The 25,793-nt window shown below is 39.6% G+C and overlaps 1 protein-coding gene across 1 annotated transcript; it reads left to right on the top strand.

The window, feature by feature from the left end:
- Positions 1–4,127: 4,127 nt before the first annotated feature.
- LOC131242563 (purine permease 1-like) lies at positions 4,128–5,998 on the top strand. The gene is made up of 2 exons (XM_058241282.1): positions 4,128–4,986; positions 5,435–5,998. Exons 1-2 carry the CDS (start codon positions 4,231–4,233, stop codon positions 5,756–5,758), a joined length of 1,080 nt encoding a protein of 359 aa, XP_058097265.1. The 5' UTR covers positions 4,128–4,230; the 3' UTR covers positions 5,759–5,998.
- The last annotated feature ends 19,795 nt before the right edge of the window (positions 5,999–25,793 follow it).

The following is a 25,793-nucleotide window of genomic DNA, read 5'->3' as shown; positions in this document are numbered from 1 at the left end:
GACTTAGTTATGCTTGTGGTTATGCTCCATTACGAAAAAAAATTCATACTGAAAATCCTTTGTATAGGATCCCAAGATCGAAATCGGGCACGTGAGTGCCGGGATTCGAGAATAGGGCACTACGGAGGCTGTCGGCGCTAGATTCGGCGATCAGACATTTCGTGAGCCCGTTTTCCGAGTTTGGGGCATGACAACTCAGTACACTTAGTGAATTGAGTTACATAGTACGCAATATACTTCCCTAGCTAACTAGCTATGCTAGCTGGCGTGTGAAGACGAAACTGACGCTCCTCGAGCTCCGAGTTATATGAACGGTTTAAAGGAGATCAAAGTTATATGGGCCCCACAATGATGTGTTTATTATATCTACACCGTTCATATATTTTTAGAGATCATTGTAGAGGATTATCCAAAAAATGGATAATATCCAAAGATCATCTGGACCACACCACAAATAGCAGCAGAGAATGATTTTTACCGTTAAACATTTCCTGTGGTCCACTTGATAGTTAGATCTGTCTTATTTTTCGTCTCAAGCCTTAAGACGAGCTCGCCAAATGGATGGATGGTTTGGATATAACACATACCTCATGTTCAGGCCCACAGAACTCGGTAACGTCAATCCCAGTGCAAGTTGTACTTGCGTGAAAAGCAAGTTACCACAATTTCGTGCAGAGCACGATACGTAGTCCAATAAAAACATTGATACGGTGGATGGAAAGTTCATCAGAGATATGTGGGGCCCACCTTGATGTATATGTTTTATCTAAGTCGTTCATCCATTTTGACATATCATTTTAGGCATGGAGTACAAAAAGAAGGCATATTAAAGGCTAAAGTGGACCACACCATATGAAGGAGTTGAATTAAATACATGTAATCCGAATCATACCTAATCTGATCCAACTCAGTTCCCCTAGCCAAGTCGGACCTGGTTCGGGTCAGGCCAACCACACATTGGATCGGTCCGAGTTAGGTGGCGCAGATTCAGTCCCGGATCGGGTTCGGATCAAACCACTGAGATTTCAGTTCGGATCGAGTTGGATCCAATCCGATCCAATCCGGACCGATGCCAACCTCTAGCCAAATCGCTACTGAAGTGATGTCACCAAGCTATGTGGATCCCACCATGATGCATGTGTTGTATCCATGCCGCCCAACCATCTGTAAAGATCGTTTTATGGCATTGCAAAGAGAATTGGATAGATCTAAATTTGAAGTGGACCCACCGCAATAAACAGTGGGAGCCATCACACCCACCCTTGAAACATTTATAGGGTCCACGGTGATGTATTTTTGAGATCCATCCAATTCATAAGTTAACATAGAGATAGATGAAGTGATATATATATATATATATATATATATATATATATATATATATATATATATATATATATATATATATATATATATATATATATATATCAGCTTCATGGGAAACTACTGTGGCCCCTAAGAATTTTTGAACGGTGGATGTCACTGTCCCCACTATTTTTCTATGGTGGGGTACACTTGAAATTTAGATCTATCTCATTCTCTTTGTAATGCCATAAAACTATCTCTAAAAATGGTTGGACGGCATGGATACAACATATGCATCATGGTGGGGTCACAGAGCTTGGTGACGTCACTTCATTCGCGATTAGGCTAATGTGTCAGTATCCGATCCGCGCCCGATGCAGGGTCTGTCTGAGAGTCCATCATCTAGGTCCAGCCTGTTAAGGATTTCAAGGGGAACAATTAATGAACGGCTCAGATCTTGTGCATGGGTGGCTGAGCTTGGGCATGGGCTGGACCGTGATCAGTATGTGCATAATCATCACGGTCAACTGCAGGGCTTTGTTTTTGCCAATCAGGGACCTAGGGCCAGGTTTTAATTTGTGGGATGGGCTTTGACAAACATCTGCCAGGCTCAAGCCCAGTTCATTCACAGCCTTACATACAATACCCGACCTTTGTAGAACCTACATGTCGTGAGTGTGACATTCCCTCGTCCATCAGGTCAGATGCATCTTCTTCTCCCATTCCCGGTACAGTCCAAAAATCGGCTTGAGTTTTTCCATGGGTCAGATGCACCTTCCTCTCCTGTTCTCCGTACAGTCCATGAATTAGCTCGATTTAAAATTCAGGTGGACAAATCACACTTAAAACTCTAAGTTAGGGAGCCGTGGCCCACTGGAGATTCCGATCAGGTTTATCCAGGGCATACACCTTCATCATTCACACCTGATGAACAGGTGGTTGGAATATAATCACACCATGTTGGCCCCAGACACAAACCTATGTATAGTTGACATCACCACCCATTTTCCCTAAAGTGTGGTCCATGTGGGTAGTGGATCAAGATGATTGCTGGCCTCAATTCTTAAAATTGAGGACTTTACCTGATGGACGAAGTGGATTTAGCACACACAATGACAGTGGGTTCATAGATCCCGGGTGTCGTACTCGCTGCATTAAAAAGGTATTGTAGCGAATTCCGGATAACCTGAGTTGACGTCGACGACTATCACCTTCATTCGCACGTTGAACCAACGTACGCAAGAAACGCCCAAAGGCTCGTTATAATTCGTTTTGCTACTGTGGCGGCTCAGCATACAGTGTGTATCTCCTTGTACTGGGGACCACATGCTAAGATGGACAAAAGATTTCATCCGTCCATATTGTAGTTACTATCATATATAAGCAATTACCATATGATGATACATCAATAATTATTTTAACCCTTGATTTTTAGAGTTGAATGCTAGCCAATTAAAATTTCTATCCATTGTCATCAATTGAATACAGATAGGGACGATCACAATCATACTTTCAGCCTTAGTTTCTTAAGACTGCTCTTATATCATAGATTCCACAACGTGGATGGTCCCGATCATTGGATCACTCAGTAATTGCGCGGCGATGGATGATAACCGACGCTGGATCCTTGTGAAGCATCCTTCGGTTCTGGTACTAACTTGTGTCCCTACAAATTCGTCTTTTTTTTTTTTTCAATTTCCTTTGCTATCTTATTATTTTCTATATTGACGGCTCACGGTTGAAACTCATGCTGATCGACAATCCTAGCCATTAGTTCTCCCCGCTGAATGCCGACCTTTGAGATTTTTCATCTTTGACAATCTTGAAGGTCAAAATATGGACGTCTGGGATCATCGGATCACGTTGCTTGCAAACCATGGGCTAACTAGTTGGGTCGTCTCTCTCCCAGCACACCATCTACATGTAAGGTCTCTGGCATCCCAGGATTAGTTAGATGGCCCACAAGTAAAGGATCAATAAGCCAAAAACAATGGTCCACATTTAATCTGAAGGAAAAAAAAGAAAAAAAGAAGTACTAAAAAGATGCTAGCATCTTCCAATCTACAGAGTAAACTGTTAAAAATCAATTGTATGGATCTCCAGATTTGGGCCCCATTCGTGTGGAATTTGGTGTCTAATGGCGGTCAACGTGTCTTTCACTCCTTTTGGCTTTTTGCCTCGGAATTTCATGCACATGTGGCTGCAATGTCTAACACGTGCTTTCAAATTAACTTTCTAAATTTTAAATTCGGTAGGTCCCACTGGGCCGACTACAATCCAAGGCTGTACTGCATTTCTTTTCCTTGTGGGTTCAGACGTCCCTGTGCTTCATTATTGATGTGGGACGCACTCATCTTAAGCTCGTTTGTATTGGGGAGGGTAAGGTAGACCGTTCTGCTTGACTCCTAAAGAAAAGGAAAAGAGAAAGTTCTTAGTGGCAGCAAGGGAGTGGATTTGACACATACAAGTGGTAGAGGATTACTTGAATAACCTTATATAATAAAGAAACAAGGGTTATTATTACTCCATTTGATTTTTAATTGATGCTAGCCATTGGTTTATCATAGTATTGTATTTAGATTTTATAACATATATATATATATATGAGTCTATATATATATATATATATATATATATATATATATATAGAGAGAGAGAGAGAGAGAGAGAGAGAGAGAGAGAGAGAGATGGTCTCTTGTGCTTAAATGCGACAAAGCTGATTTTTTACTTCATAAAATTTAAATAGTCCAAAATTTCGTCCTGGTCAGCAATGATATTGTAAGGCCTCTCTCTCTGTATGGTCTATATAAACCTCACATCTTACCATCCAAACTCACTCAAGACGGTAGCATTGAGTCTCCTGCTCTTCTCTAAACATACCGCTTTCTTACTTGAGAAAGCAGTGTAGAAAGAGTGGGAAGAGCCATGGCTATGAACATTGATGGCATTGAGAGAATGGAGCAAGGAGTTCTAGAATCTTCATCACCAAAGGAAATCCAAAAACGCACTGTCAAATGGTGGCTTATTGCCCTCAACTGCATCCTCACAGGGGTAGGGACCATCTGTGGCCCAATGCTTCTACGGCTTTACTATCTCCACGGTGGGAGTAGGAAATGGCTAACCAGCTCGTTGCAGACAGCTGGTTTCCCCGTCCTCCTCATCCCGCTCTCCATTGTCTACATGCGCGAACGGGCTCGTGGGATGAAATTCCTGCTGGAGCCCAGACTCTTTATATCGAGTGTGGTTATCGGACTCCTCATGGGTCTCGATAACTTCATGTATTCGATGGGTTCTTCATTCCTTCCCGTCTCCACATCCTCTTTACTCTTCGCCACTCAGCTCGCTTTCACCGCGTTCTTTGCTTTCATCATCGTGAAGCAGAAATTCACTGCCTATACCATCAACGCTGTGGTGTTGATGACTCTCGGGTCGGTGTTGCTTGGGCTTCGCAACAGCGGTGACCGTCCTGCGAATGTAACCAACGGGGAGTATTTGCTAGGTTTCATCATGACTCTCGGGGCCTCTGCCTTGCTGGGATTCGCATATCCATGCATCGAGCTATCTTATGCCAAGGCAAGGAAAGCCATCACTTATCCGGTAGTGATGCAGTTTCAGTTCTGCACCACCATGTCTGCCACCATTTTCTGCGCTATTGGGATGATTATTAATAAGGATTTTCAGGTAAGGAACCATTTATTCATAACTTGCTAATAGGACTTATGCACACGTGCCAACTTGGCACATATTTGTGAGATCCAAGCCATTCATCTGAGTCAGCCCCACAACAATTGTACAGAAGATGGGGTAGATTAAATAAATTAAGACAACTGTAGTATTTTCTTTTATTTTTTTGGCCCCTCTTATCAGTTTAATATCCGACATGATATTAAAATAATTTCTTGTGGTGGAGGGCTCACCGTGATAGCTTGCTTGTAGGACCCATGGGCCTGGTGCTCCCCTATATAAAATAAACTGGCCCTTGGGGTGATGAATCCACACAATGAGAGGCTAGGATCCCATACTCATCTGCCATGTCAGCATGTGCTTTTCTTTAATGTTTGTAACCGGGTAAAGCTGAAGAACTTGCTAAGTGAATGATTCTAACAATTTGCATCTTTCATATATGCAGGCCATTGGAAGGGAGGCAGCAGAGTATGAACTTGGGGAGGCCAAGTACTACGTGGTACTGGTTGGGATTGCTGCTGGGTTTCAGATGATATTCGTTGGAACTCTCGGCCTCGTCTTCTGCATTTCATCTCTCTTTGCTGGAATCCTCAGCGCCACTCTCCTCCCTTTCACGGAGATAGCAGGGGTCATCTTCTTCAAAGAGAAGTTCACAGGAGAGAAGGGAATGGCCCTGGCTCTCTGCCTTTGGGGCTTCGCCTCTTACTTCTACGGTTCCTACAAGTCGAACAAGAAGCAAGCAGCCCAAGAAGAAGAAGAATCCAAGTAGACCTAAATAAATAAACAACCAAAAGCAAGTCCAAGTATCCCTAAAAATCAAACACAATCAAAAGCCGTAGTGGAATTTGTTTCAAAATCTTGATGCCTGTGCATGGTCTTAATTAGTCCATGCATGTTTTGTAACTTGTATGTAGGCGCCATCTTCTTGATTTATATTGTTTCTCCTTCTTTTGTAATTCTTTTCTCCCAAAATGAAAAATAAATAGGTAACTCTGAATATTGAGACGTATTTATCTTTTGGGTGAAAGTGAAACCATATTCATCGTATCAAAATTTCATACAGCTTCATCCCTTGGTTAAAAGAAGATCATCCAAGCTATTTGGTTCACGGGCTTGACCCATTATTTGCACGGTCCAGATTGGGCAGGATGCATGCTTTATCCTTTTCAGAGAAGTCAGATATTTGTTCCCTTCTGCATTTTCTTCTGGGAGCTTATAATACTCAGGCTGCATATGACACTTGATACTCAGGCACACATTATCTTGAATTAAACTAACTAAATTGTGGTACCAATTGTTGCTAACCACAGTTCCGAAGTCAGATTGGCTGAACAATCCTAAACTCTGTATTTATGTTATAATTACAATTACTACCTACCATGTTGTATATATGACATCCACTCCGTCCATCCCTCAGGTATGCTCCTCAAGACATCATGGAGACCCTACACAGAAATTTATAGTTAGCTCTGTTGTTCCCTATAATTAGCATAATGCTCCATCCATGACTCATATGGGCCGTACCACACAAACCATAGGGATGGCAATCTAACTGTAGGTTTTGGTGTGGGGTCTTCATGTTGTCGGTATGTCCTCAAACCTATTCATTGGGTGTGAGTTCCAAAGATAATGAAATATGCAAAAATCAACCTAGTCCAAAACTCAGGTGGACCACAAGTTATTTACTTTGAGCTTTTCCCTTGTTTCCATTGTTATTGCCCATCTTACTTTTTCAGCTGATATTTTCCTTTTATAATCATCTGTCTTTAGGCTGCAAATAAACATTCTAGTGTCGCTTCATCAAGATCATTCCTTAAGAATATTCGTTAGAGATTATCATCCATGATGGGACTCAATTCACCCATGGTCTAGATTATTGAAACATGGGGTCCAACTATTGAAATTGAGAACTAGTGCATGACATGCAAAGAAACAGACTTATGGCAGAGTGCCTGTGGGGCTTCACCTTTTGGTAAAGGGTGCGTTTGTTTGCAAAAAATTATGTGACTCTGATACTTTAGAAATTTATATTTTGAGGGAAAACGGTGAAAGTGAAAATTTCTTCAACATTGTCATTGGTAATAAGAGGTTTGCTATTTTTCCTGTCATGTTTCACCATTCACGCATGGACAAGGCACATGTGTAGATGCCAAAGACACGTGAAAGATCCAAACCCATTCACAAGGAGACCCAACCGTGCAGATGGCCATATACAATATCAGGCTGCTAGACTTAATAATCCCAGAGAAATTGGAAAGTGCCAGGGTTACGTGGGAATAGTGATGCGACTAAGACTCATTATTCTGTTTGATTCCACTCGTATGTGCGGATAGTCAAGTGTTCACAGCACGGGAATATTCAGCAGTTGCTTCTCACTGGTCCATGCGATCGCGGAGGACTCGCTAACAAGATAGGCCGGATTTCTCTCTCCCATACTACACAACATAATTTTTAATGTGTGAAACTTCTATGGTCTCATAATGATTCACACCACACATTAATTTTTACAGATCATTCTAGAGCATGAGACAAAATATGAGGTACATCCAAAGCTTAAATGGACCACACCACATAAGGCAGCAGTGATTGAACAACTACTGAAACCTTCCTAGGGTTCACTGTGAGGTTTATGCACTGTCTAATATCTTAATAATGTCACACAGACCTGTACGAAGGGAAAAACCATATATCAGCTTGATCAAAGCCTACTGAAGGCCCAAGAAGTTTTCAACTGTAAGCGTCTAATTCCCTCTGTTTTAGTATTGCGGTTCACTTGAGCCTTGTATTCATAAAGGAAAATTGATGGACAGTGTGGATTTGATATATACATCATGATGGGCATACGAAAGTTCTACTTGTCGACTCTTCCTATTTTCTTCTCACCTGTGTTGCACCCATTATGTAAGAACCCCCCCTCCCGAGATGGTGCTGCCCTTACTGTTTATCTACCCCATCCATCAGTTTTTCTTGATCATTTTAAGGCATCGTCCCAGAAATAAACAGATCAAATTATTAGGTGGACCATACCATATGAAACAGTGGTGATTGACCATTAACAAGCCACAAAAGTTTTGGATCAAGCTGTTATTTGTTTTTTCTCTTCATCCAGGTTCATGCGGTTTACGTGAACGCATCAACAGATTGGATGGCAAATAAAATCTGCAGAAACATCAAGGTGATCCCTAAGAATTTTTTTATATATCGTTGGGTGTTAAATCAACACTGTTTCCAAGAGTATGGTCTACTTGATTATTAGATTTTTTAAATTTTAATATCATGTTCTAAAATGATCTGCACAAAAACATATGGACATAGTGGATAAAGAATACAAACATCAAGTGGCCCCACATCAAGGGTCTTTTTTTTTTGGGTTAGCTTGTTGGTACACACCCACTGTCAGTACACACTCCAGTGTTAGCCACCCGCACTAGGGAATCGATACCAAGACCTCAAGTGTTGAAATGAGGTATCTCCACTCAGTCTACCAGTTGAGCTATGGATCTGGGTGTCAAGGGTTGCACCCTCTTAGGTGAGGCCGGGTCTCACCTAAATGCCTAATCCACTCCCCTGCACCACAGGCAGCCGGCAACTGAATTTCTAGATATGTGAAATTAACGTGTGGGCTCGAAGATAATGTATTTATTGGGTCTACACTGTCTATGTATGTTTTTTTCCGATCATGATAGGAGAGGACCCTAAACATATATAATGAAGATCCAAAGCTAAAGTGGATCATACCACAGTAGGAATTGATGGTACCATTGAAAACTTCTCGTAGCCCAGAAGGTACTGAACAAACTGATATTTGTATTTTAACTACATCCAGGTACATGCGTTCTTATGACAGGTCAGATGGAAACTAAGCCTCATGGTTGGCCTTAGAAAAGTTTCAACATTAGTTTATTCAATCCCCACCGCTTTTTGTGGTGTGTTCCAGTTGAGCTATGGATGCGCCTAATTTTTGGGATCATGCCCTAGAATTAGCTTAAAAAAATAATGGACGGTATATATCTAACACAAAAATCAGGGTGGGACTTAAAAAGTCCCACATGTTAAAAGTTATGCTGTATAGTTAGCAATGGCGAGAGAAATCCGGCGTGTATTGTTAGCGGGAGTCAGCTGGAGTCATTGAAAATGACGTGGACCAATCATAGGCGAGGGCACTGGAATTTCACGTGCTTTCAACACAGAGTAGTACAGTAATTTAAAAAATATAAAAAAAAATAAAAATACTAGTATTCCTGTGTCTGCACTTGTGTGTTTTATTGTTTCAAAATTCCACTTAGACACGACTTGGAAGTCTTCAAAGTCCAGTTGAGTAACTTGGGCAAGACTTTTTAAGTGCATCCTTCCTGCACTTCAATATGTGTGGCTATGTAGGACAAAATGCATCCATCATGTGCTCTCATGTGCTCTCTCTCTCTCTCTCTCTCTCTCTCTCTCTCTCTCATGTTCTCAATATCCACCGGCTGAAAACCTTTCAGATATTAAATCAAATTCTCTCTCTCTCTCTCTCTCTCTCTCTCTCTCTCTCTCTCTCTCATGTTCTCAATATCCACCGGTTGAAAAGCTTTCAGATATTAAATCAAATAAAATAAATAATTATAAATTATTAAAAAATATACCCCTTTACCTTAACTAAGAGATTAACCAAGTGTAGTTATCTCAAACATAAAGAGAAACATAAAAACTTAGACGTAAGAGAAGAATAAAGGCACCGTGATGCTTCGCCTTACCCCTCTCTCTCTCTCTCTCTCTCCAAAACTAGGTTATCCTCTAGACATGTTTAGGACCCCTCTATATAAAGGTTTTGCTCCCGTGGACTTTAGAAAGTTTTTAGTTTAAGCCACTTCACATAAAATTGCACAATAGAAAAAACAGCCCGTTCAGTCGACCCTGGCATAATTCGTGTAACGCCTGCATTTTTTGTTAATAAAATTTAATTTTAAAATTTTTTAAATTTAATTTTGAATGGAAAAGAGATCCACCAATCTCATCATCCCTCTTATATCTTTTTATTCAAAACTTTCTTCGTATGTCATAATCTCCCAACAAACTCTCTCTTAAAAATGGAGCGTGTGAAAGCGAGAATCCTATCATGAGATAAGGAGTTTTCACGGGTTGACGACCTTCTATCATCGATTCATGCGAAATTTGAGTACAATAGTCACGTTTATTACAGATTACATGAAAAAAGGACCGTTTCAGTGGACCGATGAAGCTGACAAGAGCTTTCATGAGATAAAGCATCGTTTGTCCTCAATACCGGTCTTGGTGCTTCCTAATTTTGACGAGCTATTTGAGATTAGGTATAACGCTTCATATGTCGGAATTTGAGGAGTATTATCACAGTAAGGCAGGCCGGTAGCTTTCTACAGCGAGAAGCTCAACGAAACTCGAAAAAAGTGGTCAACGTATAAGTTTGAGTTGTACGCAGTTGTTCAATCGCTACGACATTGGCGGCATTATTTGATTCAAAGAGAGTTTGTTCTGTATACTGACCATCAAGCATTAAAGTTTATTAATAGTCAGACTAATATGAACCATGTGCATGCTAGATGGGTTATATTTTTGCAGGAATTCACGTTCATTTTGAAGTACAAGTCAGGGCAAAAGAACAAAATGGCTGATGCACTTAGCCGCCGTGCATCACTACCTATTACGATGAGCAATGAGGAAGTTGGCTTCGAATGTCTTAAGGAATTGTATGTCGAGGACGAGGACTTCAAAAATTCTTAGATGAAGTGCCAAGAAGGTCATCCTAATGACTTTCATATACAAGATAGTTTTCTCTTCAAAAGGAATCGATTGTGCATCCCCCAAAGTTCTTTGAGGGAGTAGATTATTCAGAAGCTACATGGAGGTTGTTCACTCCCCAAGTGCAGGGTTGTGATGTAGTAATAAACTCGATGAGACCGAGGTCGAATCCCAAGGGACTAATACCTATACGTTGTCTGAAACTAGGTAGAATTAGAACTAGACTACAATGGAATTAAATTGATTATAATTTGAGGAGTAATGACGAAATACTAATGTAAAACTTAAGAGGATAAGAAATAAGAAACTAGGGATTCAGAGGATCCACTTGTAGAGACCAGAGAGATCTTATGCCTGCATCAAGAATTATGGAAATTAAACTGAACTTACTTTGATCTAGTTTTCACGAGATGAGAGGTATATGAATTAGAATGGATTCCATTACCAAACCATGCCCAAGAGACAAAGCAAACAATAGAATTAAACTAATTACCAACCAATCAATAATGCATGAAGGTTAGGAAGGGTACCATCATCCGACCATGCCCATGAGACGATGGTGAACAACAGGGCTTCCTGACGTCATAAACATCAAAAGGAGGAAGAAATACTCAAAGCCATCGCAGATCTATTATAATTTCAGTCACAACAAACCATTAAAAACTAAAAGTATACCTTCATAATCAAACTAAAATCCAAGAGAATCCATAAAACATGAATTAAAGCAAAACAACCATCCTAATCATGCTACAAGCTTTACCTTTTAGCCCTAGCTAAGAGGTTTAGCCAACCATAGACATGATCAACTAAAGTCCCTTAAAACATCAAAAGAAGGAAAGAAATTAAAGAGGAAAAGGAAAAGAAAAACTCCACGCTGATGGCCATCCACCCTCTCCCTCTCTCTTTCTTCCCACGTCCAATCTCGCAAGGTGCCTCCACGGCTGCCCTAGATCATCTCCCCCCCTTTCTCATGTTTACAACCTCCTTTTATAGCTGCTGGAAGGCAGGAGTCGGTGGCAGAGTCGCAGTAGGAAACGGAGTGCAACTTTTCGCAGCCAAGTTTCAGTGTCTCAAAACTTACCACTTTCCTCGCTCAATTTTCAAAGAAACACCATCCATTAGGACGTTTTTGAGTGCTCTACATGATGGACGGTTCAGATTTACCATATGATGAAAGATGGTGGGCCACAACCGCTTGAAAATCTGGATTTTTGCAGATGTGCGAAAGCTTTCGCACCTCTTCGCTGTCGTGATCGGTGGGCCCCACAGAGGTATTTTTGGGGAAATCCACACCGTCCATTAGATTCAGGACAAAATTTTAGTCAAGAATGGATGGTTTTGAACGTCCATTGATGCGGCCCAGAGAAGAAATCACGCCAAAAATCGTTTTGAACGTTGCAGGACCGCCTGTTTGTGGCCTCTGTATCGCGCACATGTGCACGCATAGGTGTAAAATTTCAGCAAGGTTTAATAGTATTCGAGGCCGTCTACACGATGAACGGCTCAGATCCATCATACAGGTGATGTGTGGGTCCCACAGTCGTCCGTAAAAAGTACCAGCGGTGTTCATTGCGTAACTGAAAATGGAGACTTCCGTCTCTGTGAAGGTTGCTGCTGGCACGGGCGGGCGTTGGTCCGGTGCGGCTCGCGTACATGTACCCATGCAATGTACACACGTCACATACGGGCCCCACTGTGATGTGTTTCAAAAATCTGATCCATCCATTCATTTTCTCATCTTATTTAAACTGTCGAGACCAAAGTTGAGACAGTTCCAGATATCAGGTGGGCCCAGAATCAACGGTTTATGGGCTGATCTGTCAGTTGGGGCACTTCCATAGTGATCCGAGGGCTGAAATTTGATATGTACGGTTAATTTATGGCCCTCAGGCCATGTATGAAGTTTTGAGCCAATCAGATGGCGGAAACTATGTGATCTTGCATTCTTCACCAATTTCGGGCCTCTTTAACGTGAATGGCTTGATTTCCTCAGATCGCTGGCATGTAAATTCTTCAGTCTTAATTCTCTGGAGTGTGTCCCTTGCTCTGGTGACTTCGGAGTGTCAAATCCACGCTTTTAGTGCTAGTTTTCAGTCCACGCTCCTGATTACATCTTGCAATAAAAACACGATTAAATCGGGCCATTGAATGGTATCATGCTTATAAATCCAAGCAATAATTGGGTCTGATATGTAATATTTGACCTTCAACACAACCCCCAATCAGCATTTTGCTAGTCCCGAGCAAAGTATGCGAAAGATAAGTTAACAAATACAGGATAATTTCTATATACTCGAGTGATATTTTGAAAAGCGATTCAGATACAAGAAATCTAAGATTCATGAATGTTGGGCATTATTTTCTCCTGAACTCAAGCCCACAGTAATTTCACAGTCAACTTAAAGTAGTAATCCATCAATTAGAAAAAATTCTAAACATTAGGATCCCTGAGTATATAGGTAACCACAAGAGCATTCAGGACACCCAAAACTTAAACTAAAACGTACCTCATAGATCATTCTTTTTCTTTCTTTTAGCCTTTGATTTTTCTATTAAAAGGAGCACCAAGGAGGGGAATCAAGTACTTACTTATAAGGAGTAAACCTATGGTGAAGACTGTACACCCAACCCTTTTCACATATGTCTATGGGGAATTAATTCTACACCTATAGGGAGCAAACTTATAGTGAAGATTATTTGCCCAACCCTTTCCAAAGGCATCTAGTTTTTTTTTAGGTATTTTCTTTTTCTTCAATTGATCATGACAGACAAATTTTCCAGGCTGGTTCCTTTCATGTTTAATGATTACCAAGTCAATCCTTCGATATTGAACTGAAACCTTACTGTGTAAGCGAGATGTGACATGTGAAATCGTGACTCAATCAATGTTTAAAACTTCTAATCATGAATTAACAATTCAGACTTAAATGTGAAATCTACTAGATAATTGAATCCAAGAGTCATAAATGACCAACATCACATAGCTTGAGATTCTAAGTCAAAGATGCCCGTCAAAATCACCTCGAATTCATAAGAAATCCCAAAAAATTTAAAAATTTTCACAATTTTTGCTCAAAACTAAGAAAATACTGATTAGGTAACCTAATCTCCCAGCCCCAACCTAAAATCTACATTGTCCTCAATGTAAACGATATGAGCATGCAATGCACATGAGACAACGAAAGTAAATGAAAAGTGATGGGAAGATAGTACCTGGATAACGAATCGAGAGACTTCCCAAAGATATCAGAGCAGGTTAGCACAAGAGAGAAACCAACAAAAGCAAACTATCCTAAAACAATATATCAAGCAACTAACCTAACAACATAAAGCCGTCTATCTTAGAACAGCATAAAGCAAACTACCATAGTCCTATGAAAGCAGGAAAAAACTACTCGATCATGTCGCAAGGTTCCTCTTCCGACCAGTATCGTGATAAGTTTCTCAGTAAGTTTCTCAACAGGATCATCCAAAAGCCCTTTTTGTAATGGGCTTAGATGCCCTGGAGCTTGACTTTCCAGAGAAACTTATGTACCTCGTTAAAATTTTGCTGTTGATTCGCTTGAAGTATCCAAAGTATATATGATTCACCTGTGTCAGAAAACAGTTGCAAAGTTAGTATCCCATGGTGAATCAGAGACTACAGATAGATCAAATTGAGAAAAATTTTCAGGAAGTGGTGTAGTCTCAACACATTCTAAAGTAACAAACTTCAGTTCAATTTTTAGCTCCTCCTCCCCTAATGGTAAACATTCAGGATCTGTGGAAGAAGGGGCTTCAGAGTAAGGGTTCTCTCGGTCAGTGATGACTACCGAGATGTTGTCTTGCAAGGCATTCACTATGTCTCTTATCATGGGATCATTTGAATCTACAAAGTGTGCCAAACAATCATCCAAAGAGTTGGAAAATTCAGTTGAGCGTGACTTATGTTCCACATTAAAGCTCATGATGATCTGCCCAAGGAATCCATTGTCTTTAAAGGTAAACGGAGGTGTGCTCTCTTACTCCAGCCCTACACAGATAGATTGAAAATCAATAGGGGAAGCATCGATGTGATCACTTTGTTCATTGAAACTACTCAATCGAGGTGTTGAATTGTCAAACGTGTACAGCTCAGATAGTGGCCTCAACTTAGTGGTTTCAATTTCCAAGATCGTAGCGAGCAACTCGTCCTTCTCCCGAATCACATCATCATTTAATTCAGAGGAGTGATCCAAACATGTTTCATAAGAGTTAGAAGGGTCGATTGTAAGGGGCTCATCCTCCACCTTAAAATCAGACATGTCAGGTGAGGAGAGTGGCTCATTATGACCGACCACTTCGTGTGCGTCTTGATCATTGACCCGGACCAAACTTGAGATTGATTTTATGGGACTTTGGTATGTATATTCATGATCATCATCCCAATACGCATCATCGTCTAATTTCGTGCAGTACACACTTGGGATGGGGTCGCTCTCCTCACATTCTACACCTAAGTTCGGTTAAGGTTTTAAAAAACTAACCTCTACCTCATCATTGAGATCCTGTGTGTCATGTGAGGAAAGTGTGTTATCATCACTGTATTTGAAAGATACCCATGCATCTTGACCATTCCTTTGAACAGTCATTGAGATCAACTCATCGGAAAATTGAACCGTATGCTCATTAATAGAATCCAACTCCTCATTTGTAATTCCAGAGTTCTTCAAAAGTGAGTTAGGATTAGTTTGCTCGCATTGTATTTCTGGAATGAATTGTGGTTGAGATAACCGAGCCTCCTCTATCTTATCAAGGTGCGAATTAAGCGCTTCCAACGATTTTCTCATTTCCGTGAGATAGGCCAGGCTACGCTGAGCTGAATCCTCTTGGATTGTTTCTGGTTGGATATCAATGGTAGGGTATCCAAGAGGATAATCATTATAACATATAGTTGGTTCATCTTCCAAATTTTAATGTTTCCCCTGGTAATAGTCATACTGATCATACATGGGAGAATATGATGGTTGATAATAATCCTCGTTTCCATAATTACGATCATATATGGCCCTATTAACCGATGGAACATAACGTTCTAGTCGGTTCTCAATGTCTGTTCTCGATGGAGAAAAATCTTGAGGTATACGTTGAATTCCACAACCCTCAGGCATTCCCCAATATCTCTTATCCATCTCGGCATATGCACGTACCCACGCTTCCATGGTAGAACCCTAACTCTGAGTCTAATTCTAAGAAAAATAGAAGAAAAGATCCTACAGAAGTATGGAAAGTAAGAGGAGAAGAAGTTAGAAGGAAAGTACCAAATGAGAAGTTCCTATGTTAAGATCCTGCAAAAGGAAATAAAAGAAATTAGTTTCTAAAAACAGAAGAAATCCTAGAATTAGAAAGTTTTTTTTTTTTTTAAATAAAACCCTACTTCTAAAAATAGGAAAAATAGATAATTTAGAAATGGATTAACAATTTAGAAGCTTATGTCAGGATCCTACAAAATAGGAAAACAGGTTAGTTTCTAAAAAAATAAAATAAAAAAAAACTTTAACCTAAAGTTAGTATAATCCTAATCTTAACCTAATTCTAAAACTAATTAATCTCAGAAAACGTAACCGTCAATCCTCGGCAACGGCGCCAAAAACTTGTTCACTCCCCAAGTGCAGGGTTGTGATGTAGTAATAAACTCGGTGAGACCGAGGTCGAATCCCAAGGGACTGATACCTATACGTTGTCTGAAACTAGGTAGAATTAGAACTAGACTACAACGGAATTTACATTGATTATAATTTGAGGAGTAATGACGAAATACTAATGTAAAACTTAAGAGGATAAGAAATAAGAAACTAGGGATTCAGAGGATCCACTTGTAGAGACCAGAGAGATCTTATGCCTGCATCAAGAATCATGGAAATTAAACTGAACTTACTTTGATCTAGTTTTCACGAGATGAGAGGTATATGAATTAGAATGGATTCCATTACCAAACCATGCCCAGGAGACAAAGCAAACAATAGAATTAAACTAATTACCAACCAATCAACAATGCATGAAGGTTAGGAAGGGTACCATCATCCGACCATGCCCATGAGACGATGGTGAACAACAGGGCTTCCTGACGTCATAAACATCGAAAGGAGGAAGAAATACTCAAAGCCATGCAGATCTATTGTAATTTCAGTCACAATAAGCCATTAAAAACTAAAAGTATACCTTCATAATCAAAGTAAAATCCAAGAGAATCCATAAAACATGAATTAAAGCAAAACAACCATCCTAATCATGCTACAAGCTTCACCTCTTAGCCCTAGCTAAGAGGTTTAGCCAACCATAGATATGATCAACTAAAGTCCCTTAAAACATCAAAAGAAGGAAAGAAATTAAAGAGGAAAAGGAAAAGAAAAACTCCATGCTGATGGCCATCCACCCTTTCCCTCTCTCTTTCTTCCCACGTCCAAGCTCGCAAGGTGCCTCCACGACTGCCCTAGATCATCTCCCCCCCTTTCTCATGTTTACAACCGCCTTTTATAGCTGCTGGAAGGCTGGAGTCGGTGGCAGAGTCGCAGTAGGAAACGGAGTGCAACTTTTCGCAGCCAAGTTTCAGTGTCTCAAAACTTACCACTTTCCTCGTTCAATTTTCAAAGAAACACCATCCCTTAGGACGTTTTTGAGTGCTCTACATGATGGACGGTTCAGATTTACCATATGATGAAAGATGGTGGGCCACAACCGCCTGGAAATTCAGATTTTTGTGGATGTGCGAAAGCTTTCGCACCTCTTCGCTGTCGTGATCGGTGGGCCCCACAAAGGTATTTTTAGGGAAATTCACATAGTTCATTGGATTCAGGATAAAATTTTAGTTAAGAATGGATGGTTTTGAACGTCCATTGACGCGGCCCAGAGAAGAAATCACGCCAAAAATCGTTTTGAACGTTGCAGGACCGCCTGTTTGTGGCCTCTGTATCGCGCACATGTGCACGCATGGGTGTAAAATTGCAGCAAGGTTTAATAGTATTCGAGGCCGTCTACACGATGAACGGCTCGGATCCGTCGTACAGGTGATGTGTGGGTCCCACAGTCGTCCGTAAAAAGGGCCAGCGGTGTTCGTTGCGTAACTGAAAACGGAGACTTCCGTCTCTGTGAAGGTTACTACTGGCACGGGCGGGCGCTGGTCCGGTGCGGCTCGCGTACATGTACCCATGCAATGTACACACGTCACATACGGGCCCCACTGTGATGTGTTTCAAAAATCTGATCCATCCATTCATTTTCTCATCTTATTTAAACCGTTGAGACCAAAGTTGAGACAGTTCCAAATATCAGGTAGGCCTAGAATCAACGGTTTATGGGCTGATCTGTAAGTTGGGGCACTTCTATAGTGATCCGAGGGCTGAAATTTGATATGTGCGGTTAATTTATGGCCCTCAGGCTATGTATGAAGTTTTGAGCCAATCAGATGGCGGGAACTATATGATCTTGCATTCTTCACCAATTTCGGGCCTCTTTAACGTGAATGGCTTGATTTCCTCAGATCCCTGGCATGTAAATTCTTCAGTCTTAGTTCTCTGGAGTGTGTCCCTTGCTCTGGTGACTTCGGAGTGTCAAATCCACGCTTTTAGTGCTAGTTTTCAGTCCACGCTCCTGATTACATCCTGCAATAAAAACACGATTAAATCGGGCCATTGAATGGTATCATGCTTATAAATCCAGGCAATAATTGGGTCTGATATGCAATATTTGACCTTCAACAGAGATGGCCTCTGTGGACACCTTGGGCGAGACAAAATGTGAGCTTTTATGGAAGAGCAGTACTACTGGCTGCAATTGGTACGTACGAAACTTTTAGCGACGGAATTTTTTTTCGTCGCTAAAAGTGACTTTCAGCGACGAAATAAATTTTCGTCGCTGAAAGAGTACCTTTAGCGATGAAACTTTTAGCGACGAAAGTTTTCGTAGCTAAAAATCCTGGACGGGACTTTTAGCGACGAAAATATTCGTCGCTATAGGCTCAAAACAATTTTTGGACGATTTCTTTTAGCTACGAAACTTTTAGTATCTAAAAATCGTGTATGGGACTTTTAGCGACGAAACATTTCGTCGCTAAAAGTAATTTCGACTCTAAAACTTTCGTCGTTAAAAGTGGTGTATTCCAGGTTGAAAATGGTCACCCTAACTTTTAGCGACGAACCAAAACCGTCGCTAATAATTTTTTTAGCGACGAACATTTTCGTTGCTAAAAGTAATTTCCAGAAGAGTTTTAGCGACGAATATTTTCGTCGCTAAAACATCTATCTCAGTTTGAAAATTTTGGCCCTGACTTTTAGCGACGAACCAAGACCGTCGCTAATAATATTTTGAGTGACGAAAAGTTTCACTGCGAAAAGTAATTTCCAGAAGAGTTTTAGCGACGAATCTTTTCGTCGCTAAAAAATAAAAATTTTGGCCCTCACTTTTACCGACGAACCAAGACCGTCGCTAATAATTTTCCCTCTTTTTAAAAAATTTTCCCGCTAAGAGTTTTAGCAATGAATATTTTCGTCGCTAAAAGAGTTGAGAAAATCTTGGCCCTGCCTAGTAGCGACGAAAAATTGCGTCGCTAAAAGTAATTTCCCGCTTTTTAAAAATTTTTCCCTCTAAGAGTTTTAGCAACGAATATTTTCGTTGCTAAAAAATAGAAATTTGCTTTTACCGACGAAACGTTTCGTCGCTAAAAGTGTTTTGTATTTCCTTTCTTTTCCTTTCGGCCCTGACTTTTTAGTGACTTTTAGCGACAAACCAAAACCGTCGCTAACAATACTTTTAGCGACGAAAATATTTGTCGCTAAAAGTAATGTTGCTTTTGAAGAAATAATAGGAAATTTGAAATTTTTGAGAAAAAATTTATAATATGAGAAGTTTTTTGAGATTTTGAAAATAAAAATTCTAATTTGTATTTTAATTTTTTTGAAATATTTTATAATAAAAATGATATTTTATTAAAAGAGTAAAAAAATATACATTTTGGAAAAAATGTTATTTTTAAATGTAAATTGAAATTTATCTGTGAAAAATAAAATTACTAAATTATTAGGGAGATCCACTAATTGAACCTTTAATCAACTCTTTTTGGACAATTTAATCAGTTCAAATTGAACAGTAAATAACTTCAGATGTTTAAATCAAATTCACCAATTTCTCCCAAATTGGATCACCTGCCTTCAAATTTTGAAATCTAACGTTCAAATCCTTGAATTTGGTGGGAAAAAAATGAAGAATCAAGCATTTCTCACCTATTGGCACTAATTTGGTACGATTTGAACAAAAAAATGGAGCAAAATGCAAAAATATGACATTGAGAAAAACTTTGACAATGTTTGAGAAAAAACTTTGAAAACAAAATGATGCTCTTGGAAAAAAAAAATCAACATTTTGAAATTTTTGAGGAAAAAAATTAAAATATAAGAAATTTTTTAAGATTTTGAAAATAAAAATTCAGAATTTGTATTTTTATTTTTATTTTTTGAAATATATTATAATAAAACATCATGGTGATCCATGGGTTTGCCATATCCCGGGACAAATTCATCGGGTTTGTTTGGCTCGTTTGGCATATCATGGGATTTTACCATCCCATCCCTCTTAATCCCTCTTAATCTGCTTGGCCAAACAGGCCCTGAATGTATTTGGTCTATCCATGTCATCCATCCATTTTTCTGTCTAATTTAAGGAGTTGAGCCCAAAAGATCAAGTGGATCATATCACTGGAAACAATGGAGATAATAATTTCCACCGTAAAAACCTTTCTAGGCCCCACAGTGATTTTATTTGTCATCCAACCTGTTCATAAGATCATACAGACATAGATGAAGTTAAAACACAAATATAAGCTTGATCCAAAACTTCCAGGGCTCCCAAGAATTTTTCAACTGTAGATGTTCAATTCAATTGTATCCTGTTGTGTGGTCCTTATGAACATTGGATATGCCTCATTTTTAGTCTCAATCTGAAAATTTATCTCGTTAAAATTAACGGATGGAGAGGATAAAATACATAAATTATGGTGGACCTCACAGAGTTTACTCATAGTGAGTTACTCACTACGCAATCCGCTTCAATGGTAATAAGCTATATGGGCCAATAGAAGAGTTCAAAAATCATGCAAATCTAAAATTCAAGTGGGCCACACGTCAGACAAAACGGGCAGGATGGAACATCCACCATTGGAAACTTGGCAGGACATCGGGATGATATTTGTGCCCATGGTTTTATTTGTGTGGTGATAACCTTATTAACGGTTGAGATGGTGTATAAATATCATAATGGGTTCTAGGAAGTCTCAATGGTGGACATTTCCATTCTCAATATTTCACTCGGAGTGGCCTAACTTAGTTTTGAACCTGCCCGATTTTTAGACCCTATCCCATTACGAGCTTGAGAAAATCATGAACAAAGTGGTTTTGTTACTGCATTTCTGTGGGCCCACATAGCTTCTGGTCACAAGAACTTCCCATGATGCATTTCGTCATCCATCCCTTGGCATGCATTTTGCAGTGAGGATTTTGACAACTCACGGTGCCCCTTATCAGCATACATTGCTGGGGTGGGTTTTCAATCCGTTTTGCTTCCTAAACTATGATCTCTCCTGTTTTTGTTATAATCATGCCATAGATGCTATGGTAGCAATGCTTCATTGTTGATCATAACCTATCATGCTTGGATTCGAATATGAGCCATTTGATCTTTAGTTCTCAATGTTCTAAATTTTCTGTCCTAGACAATCATTAGTTCAGCGAATGCTTCTTATTATACACTAGAATATGAACAATTTATTTCATCATCTAAGATGTATTTCGAGTTCTAAACCCATCCTCGATGGCTATGGTATGGTGGGCACCATTCTCTATCAAACCCTTATAGCAACTGGCGCAGGTATGGACGTGATGAGGTCGATCACTGTCTTCCTCAAAGTGGATAATTATTCCAATTCCACGAAGTTTTTCTATATTTTTCATAAAGATTCCTCGAATCCACGAGAAAAAATAGAAATAAATTCTAGTAAATTCAAAAATAGCTTAATTGATGATAAAAAAATGGAATTACATGGGTTTTTAATTGTCACTTGCACAATGTGATTCTTTACAATTATAAGCAAACCATGATAATCCTAACAAATGGATGAATCGAAATGTTGATTGGACCTATTTTTGTGTAAATGATCTTGACCGTCCATTTTTAATTCCATTTACCGAATGGTCAAATTTACTAAATCAGTGTGATATTTTCATGGTAGTTCTTGAAATATGGATTATACCTGATGAACCGTATTGATCAATGGTTTGGACTGTCTATGTTCTGAATAAAAATGGGTACACTATAACTAATTGTGTTCGTAGGCACCGGAGCATTTCTAAATAAATAAATAAAAGAGTCCTTGTGGAGCAACAATATTTATGGGAGATGTGTTGGTGTTCTCTCACATAAATTTTTTTTTTAAAAAAATTAGGGCTTGATACCAAAAATGAGAGGTATATAAATCTCAGGTGGACCACACCACATGATAACAATAGTGATTGGATATCCACCATTAAAACCCTCCTAAGGTCCATTGTACTTTTTATTTGACATCAAATCTATTGATTAGGTCATACATGCCCGGATGATGGGAAAAAGAAATATCAGATTGATCCAAAAATGTATATGGCCCCCAAAAGTAACTTAATGGTCGACGCTCATTCAACACTGTTTCCTATAATGTGGTCCAGTTGAGATTGGGATATACCTCATTTTTGTCTCATACCATAAAATGATATGGAAAAATAGATGGACGGCAGGGATGAAACACATACAACATCGTGGGGCCCACACAACACCGACAACCAGCCACGGGCGTTGGTGTCAGCGCGAGTAGAGAGAAGGAGATATACTCTCCTCTGTCTCTCACTCTCTGTCTCCTCTCCCTCGCGCACCCTCTCTCTCTCTCTCGGTCTCTCACTCTCTGTCTCCTCTCCCTCGCGCACCCTCTCTCTCTCTCTCTCTCTCTCTCTCTCTCTCTCTCTCTCTCTCTCTCTCCGTCCCTCTCAACCGCGCCCTCTCTCTCTCTGTCTCTCTGTCGCTCTCTCTGTCTCTCTCGGTGCTCTCTCTCTCGCGCATCCTCTCTCTCTCTGTCTCTCTCGGTGGATCGGTGGACCGTGACCGGGTATCTCTCTCTCTCTCTCTCTCTCTCTCTCTCTCTCTCTCTCTCTCTGACCGTTCTCACCGTTGACGAAAATCCCCAATTTCTGGATTTTGGGATTCGAAATCCCTAATTTCTGGATTTGGGATTCGAAATCCCTAATTTGCCTGTATGGGATTCGGATTTGAGGATTCAGAATCGAAAATCCCTGATTTTTTGATTTTTTGGGGATTCATATCTGAAAATCCCTAATTAACAGATTTATTAGGGATTCATATCTGAAGTGGACGCAATGTACTTTAATTTGATTCTTCAATAATATCTGTTGATCTGTGTTGCGTCATAATGAGTGGTGTACCTTAGCAAGCAATTTTTACCAAGGTGGTTTTATTCAATGCTAGCATGCTTTCAAAATTGTTTTTTTGTTTGTTAGCCTTTCCCCCCATTTACAGGTTCAAATCAATCTGTTGTATAATGACATTGGTTCTTTAGGTCTTTAAGATTATATTTTCCTTGAAACTGTGGCTATTTGGCACAAATAATTTTGAGCAAGAATCACATATGTCCAGCCTTTATTCATATTTCAGGTATATAGGTATGCTGTCTGATGTTCTGAAATCTCAACATGAGGAAGGGGAAGCTTACTTGTCTGAAATTGATGTTTGGCTTTCCTCCTTTTCTTTACATATCTTCAGGTAAAAGATGATCTAGCTCCATTTGTTTGTGTGCCCGCACACATGCAGGAAGGAGTTAGAAGATGTGTTGTCTATAGATGATCTCGAAAGCCTTAAAAACTTGCCAATGGCTAGTTTTGAGTCAGAACTTTGGAAAGTAGTTGGCCAGAATCGTTTGCCTGAAACAGACAGAAGAAAGGTGATACTTCTTGTTTGATAACTGTCATTCTCATTTACATGCTATGTCGTATCCCATTAAGACTGAGAAGTCAATCTCAGCATTATTAACCTTGTGAGGATGTTCATTATGATTTTTGTTTTTGTGTATTTGCTAAGTTGTCCATTTCATTGTTCAAGTGAGCTTGCTTTGGAAGCTTGTTAAAGTTCCACATCCTGAAAATGTAAGAGCTCAGGAAGTGCTTGTGCTCTTCCTTCTGTCTACTGGAATCAAGAACCCAAGTGTTGAATTGGGTGCAAGCAGTTTGAAGTCGAAGAGTGCACTACACCAAAATCATAATCATTATCAAATTCTTTTTTTTTTTTACAAACATCATGTCAGACTTCTTTTTTATTTCCAGAGATACAGGTTCATCAACGAAAGAATTCCATTGATACATTGCTTGCCAAACAGGCTGTCCTTGTGGATATCTGTACTATGGAGGTTCAAGGGTGGACCTCACACCCCCCAAGTTCAATTGGATATGTTAGAATGGAAATATATAACCATAGTTTTTCTTTTCGATGTTTTCACAGCTGTACGGATCTACGGCACCATACAGTTATAAGTAGATGGTACTTCAGCAAATTGTCTCTAAATAATTGATATCAACTGAGTCCTCTTTTAGAGGTTGTATTTCAACCATAGCAGATCCTGTCAATAGGCTTAATATATAAAGACCCATGCATCTGTTATTCAAGAAACATGGTGGAAATCAAAGCCTTTGGTAGTATTAAATGACCATAAATATCAGTCAGGTGGTATTCCGTAGTTGCATATTTTGAGGAAAATGCTCAACCAGGTTCTTTAGAGATGGTTCAGGGAAGATCACTTTTTGTTTTCCAATAGGCTTTGTTGAGCTGTATGTATGGACTTCTGGAGTAGACTATGATGATATTTTGACTGAATTGAGTCAGTTTTCTTGTTTCCTTTCATAGATTTGATTTTCTATTGGCGTGATGGCTTTAGAGCCTCTTTGGTGCAATGCCTTAAGAGTTTTGTGGCACAATTCCACATATTTATCTTTTTATTTGTTGTTTTGTCATTACTGTTGGCTGTTGCTTCATGGTAGATTTGTAGTCAATGTCTAGTATGCAGCCTGAAATTCGGAGAAAAAACTCTGAAAAGATTCCTTTGCATGTAACTGTTAAAAAAAGATTCCTCTGCATATGAGATAAAAACAGAGAGGGGCTCCACTTCATCCAGTGTAGGGTATATGAAAGTGAAAAAACCAGACATTGGACATTAGAGAAGTAAACTTGCTTTATAGGGCCTTCTCTTGTAAATGGTTAGGTAAAATTTTGATCCTGTGTGAATGGTTGGGGCTACCAAGTATGTTGCGAGGAGAGTTTGGTACAGAAAAAACATTCGCCATCATATAATATTCTTCTGGAAGGCTGTTGGAAAAAATTATAATGATTTTTCTGCAAGTAATTTTTCCAACCTGCATTTCCCACCCCTGAACATTTCCCCAAGGAAGCCTTGAGAAGTGAATGAGATGTTCTATGGCATCTCCCATCAACATCTGCCTCATCAGATGATTGTCAAGCCCAACTTCTTTCCCTTCTGAGTCCTGATTAGAATACTCATAACCATGACAAATTGGAAAGCCATCCTTAGTAATTTCTCATTTCCATTGTATCATGATCCGATCATTATTGTTTTGTGCACATTGGCTTGTCTTTTGGACACCTTGTGATCTTTGCCGTGATGCAGGGTGGCAGACAAGGACTGGGGAGCTGATTTTAGGAAGCTGTCTGCTAGTGCAGCTCTTGTTGGCCTTACTTTATGGTTTGACCATATGCAGGCAAGTCTTCTTTCACTAGCTACATCACTAAGCTTTATTTATTGTCAAGGAAACCAGTGGTGGATGATGAAATGATTAAAATCATGCTTTCTTTAAACTAATGATATCTATCAGAACATCTTCTCTTGCATTGAGAATGGCCTTGACTTGATGCTTTTATCGTCCAGAATCATGTAGATCTTGCTCATCTGGATGATATTTTTTCCCCTTTAAATATCTTGGAGCTGATCT

This window comes from Magnolia sinica, chromosome 4 (assembly GCF_029962835.1).
Source record: "Magnolia sinica isolate HGM2019 chromosome 4, MsV1, whole genome shotgun sequence".
Taxonomy (NCBI): domain Eukaryota; kingdom Viridiplantae; phylum Streptophyta; class Magnoliopsida; order Magnoliales; family Magnoliaceae; genus Magnolia; species Magnolia sinica.
The sequence above is the reverse complement of the archived record's forward strand: the minus strand, read 5'-3'. Positions and strand labels throughout refer to the sequence as shown.

What these genes read in the sequence shown, in the direction of transcription:
- LOC131242563 (XM_058241282.1), top strand. Translation starts at nt 4,231, where the DNA reads ATGGCTATGAACATTGATGGCATTGAGAGAATGGAGCAAGGAGTTCTA. An exon ending in TTATTAATAAGGATTTTCAG is followed by an intron (nt 4,987 to 5,434) that starts GTAAGGAACCAT and finishes TCATATATGCAG; the next exon opens with GCCATTGGAAGGGAGGCAGC.